This window comes from Apis dorsata, unplaced genomic scaffold (assembly GCF_000469605.1).
Source record: "Apis dorsata unplaced genomic scaffold, Apis dorsata 1.3 scaffold_227, whole genome shotgun sequence".
NCBI lineage: Eukaryota > Metazoa > Arthropoda > Insecta > Hymenoptera > Apidae > Apis > Apis dorsata.
This window is the reverse complement of record NW_006263509.1, coordinates 339,533-347,141: the sequence shown is the minus strand read 5'-3', so window position 1 is coordinate 347,141 and position 7,609 is coordinate 339,533. Positions and strand designations below refer to the sequence as shown.

Genomic DNA, 7,609 nt, shown 5'->3' with positions numbered 1-7,609 from the left:
GTGTCCTTGCAGGCCACCAGTACAAGCCGACCCGCCGTTGTAGCCGTCGTCTTCGTTCTTGTCGCGCTGCTTACGATTTGACCTCCACGCCAACTTCGCAGCGCGTTTTCTCTGCGAAAACGCGATATTCTAAGATAACGCTTAACGAAAAACATCCTTTTGTATGGACATGGTTTCACGAATTATTTACATGGAGCAACATTTTTCTCGATATAGTAGATATTCTAATCAATTTTTTTTTCCAAGAAGAACAATTTAAAAGAATAAAGAAGATGAACTATTATAGTAACAATCAAGATTCTATAAATAAATTCAAAAACACTTAATTATTAATAATTTAATTTATTATTAATAAATATACTTAGTAAATTAAACTATGACAAGATTTGTCAATTAGTTGAGAACTATCATTGTATAATTTCTTTTAAATATCAAATTGACGGAATTTGATATATTAAATTACAATTTTTAATTATGCGAAGTAATTTTGTAAGAGAATGCGAATAAATAGATATATAAAATATCTTTTTATCGTTTAATTTTTATAATATTAATGAATTAAACGAATTAATATTATTCAAAATAATATATTTTCTTACAATATTTTGAAAAATTTTTATAATTAATAATATATTTATCTGATGATATAAATATTATAATTGAATTTGAATATATCGACGAGAAATATATTTCATAATTCTGGATATAAGATGCTCGTAAGGAAAAATATATTTAAATAGTATGATACATATAAGTTTTTTGGCATGTAATATTACTATAAAAAGTGCTAAAGATAATCATATAGTGAGTAGATAAAATACATATGTGCGTCCACATTCTATCTTTCTCGTTTCTCAATGCCTCTTTATTACTCCCACTTCTTTTAGCACACTGTGTCATCACTCAGCAGACGACACACGGATAATACGTATTAACGATTTATCCGATGAGAACGTCTGATAGTATAGCACGTATATTACAGAGGTTAGATCGATATTGCATTGTAACGTAAAACAAACAATCAATGGTAAAAAATTTAAATTTTTAAATTGTATTTTATAAAACTATGCATATAATTGAAACAATCTAAAAACATCTACGGAAGTTCTACTCTATCTGCAAAGTTCCTTTTATTCCTTCTCTTCTCCCCTCCCTTCCTGCTTCTAATCTCCCCTCCCTTTCACCACCACCAAACGACATTTGCTGTCTCATTACGTTCCTTCGATCTTTCTCACTTCGCTTTTCTTTCCCTTTCTCCCTTGCTCCTTCTATCTTTTTCGCATTCTCTTACTCGCTCTTTTGTTCTTACTTAGTTCTCCCTCTCCTTCTTGCCTCCCCGAAGATCTCTCTTGAGCGACCGGCTATAAAATGGCAACCGTTGCGACTGAGCACGATATCGAGTGGCACACGCCACTGCTACGTTTACCGTACCTCTGTGCTTTTTTTCCTTGTGTCTTTGTTCCTCTCTTTTTTGTCATCTGTCGCAGCGTCACTTAATCCAATCCGGTCATTCGATTCGTGACTACGAACCGGTTCAATTTTGTGTTGTATCGCGTCAGAAACCGTTGTACCGACGACCACGCGACAATTTATTGACCCTTGCACGATTCCCAGGAGTGATATTCAAACTACACTACAAATTGTTCAATTTCTTTCACCGTGTTCTCGATTCTTTTCCGATCAGATCAACACTGGTTTTCTATCACGTTATTCTCGGCGTGTCTAATCTCGTTGCCGTGTAAATGCTAATGATTAAATCGGTATTGGATATGATCATCCGTGTACGAGCCAGCGACTACACAACGAAAGAAATCGCCAAAAAATTCTGTTTCTTTTATGATACTCTTTCAATGTACAAATATGTACTCGAACGGAAGATCGTCGAATATAAGAGTGTATGTAACTCGTGAGGGACGCGTTTGTATCTACTTGATCGACAGAATCGTTACTAAGTTCCGTGCAAGTTTTTTTCACGACGCGTCTCGACAATGTGGCTCGCTACGGAAGCGAAACGATTTTCCCCGAAGCCGAACCCGGGAGTGACTAAAATCGAAATCGGTGGACGAACAGGGGCGCGTCAGGGCGCGCATGTGCGACGGCGCCGCCGGTCGTCGACGCATATTATCCGTACCGTGTTTCGTGTTGCTATCGTGTGCGCGTTCCCGGGTCTCTCTTCGCTAAGGAATTACTAACCGACCTGATCACGTTCGACTCACTCGAGCCTCGCCGAGCGAATTCTCATCGATCGGGAGCCGCTTCTACGGCTCTCTTTTTTTCGCGCGCATCTTTAAGATGCCCGCCATGTTGGAACAACATACATACAAGTGAAATGTCTTGCTAATTGCCTTACATGTTTGAATATATTAGTTTACATAACAAATAATTTTTAAATTTTTCAAATTAAAATAAATGTATGATAATTATGGGTAATGTTAACTTAATGGAAAGAATTCATATATTTTCAACGTAATTATTTAAGTGAAAAATTTTAATATTAATATAAAACTATAATTTTTACAAATGCAATAACTATACATGTTTTTTATATAAAAATAATTTTTATTTTAAGATCAATATAAATCAATATAGATAATTCAATGTGAGTATTGTAATAGATTTTTACTTACTTAGAAATTAATTATTTATTACTAATCTTCTGGAGATTCATTTAAATTTTATTAATAATCATTATAATAAAACTTATAATAATTTTTTAGTTATATGAAAGAAATATGAATGCAATAAATAAAAAGATTTCATTGAAAAATTATATATTCTATTCAATTACATTCCTAATATTTATATATGTAAATTTTAATTATTAAAAATATAAAACTTCAAAACACTTACTTTTTCTAGATGTGGCTCGTGTTTTCGGTCTCCTCTCTTTTTTCTCCTCTGGTAAATCATTTTCTATATGAACTACTCGTTGTGGTACGTTTATAGAATTGTCAGTATTCCCTTCAATATCTACAAAAAATAAAGTTTATAACAACATTATATGATGAGAACATCTCTCTAAACGTAATAATTTTAGTAATATATTAAGATAGTAATATATTAAACAATTAAATCGTCATCGATTAACAAGTATAGATTAACAAGTAAACTTACTTGTTAGCACACAAGGTTTACCAAGAGCCAAGTAACGTTTCCTGGCAACTTGAGCAGCCGCAAAATCTGGTTTATGATTGTGTTCCATACGCACCCTTGGCTTCGTGCAACTCGTAGTTGTGATAAGACTGCCTCTACAATGCATAGTTCTGCCGACGCATCTCCATCGGATATTGTATGGTTGCTTTTTATGCAGTGTGTACATATAGCCATGATGAATTAACTTCGGTCCTCCCTTGTTTGATAATACAACCTATGATACAAATTTATTAAATTGATTGATATCTATTTTTAAATGAATAATTGTTAATTAAATTTGACAAAATTATTGATAAATTAAGTTATCATTAGTATTTAATATTTGAAATGCTAATCAATATTTCAAAATATTGATTTCAATTTTTTGCAAATTAAATTTGCAAAATTTATAAAATAAAATTATGAATCGATTATGTAAATGTTTAATTATATTTTGAAATAAGAGATCATATTTAAATATTTGATTATCAGGAATAAAACAAATGATTTTTATTTAAAATAATATTCATCTTGTAATTATCAAAAGTATTTTATTTGGTTTTTTTAATATTTAATTTGTGAATTCATATAATAGCTAAATATTTATATAAATAATTTCATTATTTTTAAGGTTTTTTGTCTCGTACTTCGGCTACATTTGGGTCATCGTCATCGGTATTCTCAGAAAGAACGGACGACGTGGAAGCTTCTTCCTTGATTTGTGTTTTGTTTTCGTTAGACATACTTTTAACACGTTGTGGCATCTTGTTTGTTATTTTTCTATTTTTCCTGCAAACTCTCAATCCAATACTTGTGTCATTGACCTAAAGAGATGATTGTTATTACTAAAAAAACATAAGTAAAAAAGTTCAACCACATATATGCTCATATATATATATATATATATATATATATACCCAAATAATCCAATTATTAATTTCTATTTTATTTACATTTTTGAGAGAAAAGTTACAGTTAATACAGAATTCATTTTTATAAAGAAAATTTCTGTAAAAATATTACCATAAAAATGATTATAGAAAAAATTTTATTTTGGATTTTGAAAACGGAGTCGATCGGAAAGTTAAAAATTCATGGAAATCGACGATTTTAAGTAATATACATACAGACATTGCACGATTTACGCAATTGCATGTTTGCTGGCTTCTATTACTGTGAAATCGTTCGAACTTCTCAGTGCCTATGCACGCGCTAAAAATAGTATAGAACAGAGAAATGAACAGTAGGTTTATAAAATCTTGAGAATCATGCGTATTAGAAATTTTAATATGTCTCGTATTCGTCTGCCGATTTTTTTTCTATTTCCCTTTTCCTCGTTCGTTTTTATCCCACTATTTTATTCCCACGGATCTAAAATTGCACAGCGAAGCACGCGGAGAAATCATTTGACTCAAATTTCATTGCAAAAATAAAGATTTCGTATTGTTATTTCATGGTGAGGAATTAAGAATATATCAAACTTCTGGAAAAAATAAATATTTAATGATAGCAAATTCTTCAAATAGTATCTTCGTAATAAATACATATATATATATATTGTATTTATATATACATATTATATACTATTACATGTTATATATAACATATTATTTAAATACTATTCAAAAAAACAAAAATATTAAATTGCTTGAATTTATTATGTTTAAGAAAACAATTTTAAGCAACTTTTTGATTGCTTCTTTCTTATCAAATATGTATATGTATATAATATGTATTGTATGTATTGTATGTATATAGATTTATTGCTTTTTTATTATTCTTCCAATACTTTTTTATTGACATTTTATTATTATTGCTCACATATAGATATTTTTAGTTCAAAATTAAATTTTTTATAACTTAAGAAATAATATATAAGAAATAATCAATCTTTCGAAGATGCCTCATGCAAATTTTATATATTCACAAAAATTTAATCAAAGATTTCTTTTGATCTTTCATCATAAATACGAATTGATATTTATTTGGATGCATATACATTTTTTTATAAATTAATATATTAATATATAAAATTAATATTTCTTTCTTTTTAAAAATAAAATTGCTAAATTTTTTTATTGTAAAAAGTAAAGAAAATTGAAATTTAATTTCTAGAAAGGAAAAAAAAACATTGCTAAAAAAAAATTCATATTCAGAATTAAATATTAATATTTCGAAAATGAAAACACATGACATGCGACATTTTTTCTTACAACCAAGGATATATTAACATTTTATGTGACATATTCTGTATATTTAACTGATTAATATTATATATCTAATTGATTAAAAACTTTATTTAATTTGTTGTGCAAAAGATAAAAAAATTTCAGAATTATATAAATATATAGTAAAAGAATATGATAGTAATAATTATAAAAAAATATCAGTGTTACCAAGTTTTAAAAAGTATACAAAAAATAATAAATAAAATATTTAAAATACTTAAATGAATTTATAAAAATTAAGACTGTTAATAGCATAGGCCTATTGGCACACGAAAGTGAAGCGTATACTAACTTTCATTGCATAAAATCATCATTTACTGTACAATCAAATAAAATTGCTTTTAAATGAAATGAAAAGTATTGGATTGTAATACTCACGTGTTACTGATGGGTAATTCAATCGCAAAATTCGTAGGAACAATCAAAATACTCTTATATGTATGTAGATACAATGTATTTGTATAAATAAAATAATATCGTAAAGAAAGAAGAAAACGGCAAGAATTCTAACGTTTCTTCGAGGAATTTAATCGCGGTTCTCGATCCTAATCGAGATGAATCGATATTTAGGTATCAAGCATGACCAATTTGTCGACCAGACTAGCTTATAGCCGTTTTCGGTGAAACTACTGAATGGTCAACAAAAATGGCGAAACTCTAGTGATTGGATTTTGCGCAATAAACGCCACGCTCTGGAACGTGGAATATGGCACCGGACAAGCGCAATCAATGAACGGCACTATGGCACCGTGCTGCACAGTTTATACGCGCGCCACGAACGATCATTTCATACTATTTACGCACTGATGGCGCGCGACATGAATTCATTATACGATCACCCAAGTTTTATACGTTTTACGATGTTACGTATCAAAATTCGCGTTGATGGAAACTGATACATAAAAAAACTAACAGCGATGTGCTTATGTCTTGATTATATAAAATGAATAATAATAATATATATATATATATATACATATATAAATATACATATATATACATATGTATATATATTCGGAAATGCATTGTGATTGCGTATTTATAACATAAAAGAATTGAATTGTCTTCGATAACAAAATAATAAGAAGCAATCGAGAAAATCAGTATATGCGATAAAAGATTCTGGATTGATAAAATTAGGAACATCCGGATCATTATGGACAAAAGCCAGTAACTATATTCGTTATCATGACTTGTGATTGGATGGATATAGGAATATATATCAATATTCATCTTACTATCTATTGTAATTTATAATAAAATCAAGAAATATTTTTCGTTTATTTTGTACATGATGAAATTGATTATTGAAATGCCTGATTGCATTTATTTTTAATATATTGTTTGTTTAAACAGTATAATTGCATAATATTGAACGAAATTTATATTTATCATATTTTAAATACAAAAAATTTTAAAATACTTACTATTTTGGTTACACTTTTTTTATTACATTCTAATAATCAAGAATATTTTGTTCTACTTTCTCTTTTTCTTTTTTTTACAATAATGTTTTGTTACTGATTTGCGACTGATTTTTTACCTCTTACTTTTTATGGCATCATACTGTCATAGACTAGATATAGAATAGATCTATCATCTTACGGGATTTTGTATGGTATGTTCTGAATTATCGATCATACACAAAAAAATCATATGCCCTCTATGATTTAAAACCGCGAATTTAGAAGTTACATTCACTTTAATGATTAATATCGATAGATTGAAGTTAATAATAAAAAAATATTCTTTTTTTAAATTTTGATATATTCAAAATTTTTATTACAATTGATTTTTACTACAAATTCATATTTATATAGCATACATTTGATTGTAATTTAATTAAAATTAAAAAAATTTATGATACCAAAATATATCCATTAAAAGCAATCAATTTTATGTAATTTATATATTTTATATAAAACATTTTGTATATTGTTAAAAATAAATAAAATCTTTTAACATAAAATTCTTTTTCTTCATTTATATCCTTAAACCTTGTAAAATTAAGTACATTATTAAAAATACAGCAAAAAATAGTTTACAAAGATAAGTATGGAAACGAGCTAAGTGTAGGTAAGTATATAAAATTTAATGAAAAATTTTTATTTTCAAAAAATTTTACGTGCCACATAAAATCCAGGAATTGCCGAAATTCTTGGAAAAATTTCAAAAACGACTTCCTGTCAACTTATGTTCTCCTAATACAAAGTCGAAATTTTAATCAAAAATTTCATTCGTTCAAAAAT

The 7,609-nt window shown here is 28.2% G+C and overlaps 1 protein-coding gene across 5 annotated transcripts in view; it reads right to left on the bottom strand.

Annotated features, from left to right (window-relative positions):
* LOC102671414 overlaps nucleotides 1-6,930 on the bottom strand; it is a 9,509-nt gene extending 2,579 nt beyond the window's left edge. The window contains exons 1-5 of one of the 5 annotated variants that reach the window (XM_006615592.2): nucleotides 5,739-6,281; nucleotides 4,260-4,615; nucleotides 3,780-3,956; nucleotides 3,115-3,367; nucleotides 2,851-2,970 (exon numbers count right to left, since the gene is read on the bottom strand). In XM_006615592.2, coding sequence (XP_006615655.1) covers nucleotides 2,851-2,970; nucleotides 3,115-3,367; nucleotides 3,780-3,956; nucleotides 4,260-4,265 — 556 coding nt within the window. In that variant the 5' untranslated portion in view covers nucleotides 4,266-4,615; nucleotides 5,739-6,281. Of the gene's footprint in view, nucleotides 112-1,431; nucleotides 2,364-2,850; nucleotides 2,971-3,114; nucleotides 3,368-3,779; nucleotides 3,957-4,155; nucleotides 4,667-5,738; nucleotides 6,282-6,787 lie in introns of those variants that run through there. The other 4 variants (XM_006615594.2, XM_006615593.2, XM_031510415.1 and 1 more) reach the window with 4 other exon arrangements.
* Nucleotides 6,931-7,609: the final 679 nt, after the last annotated feature.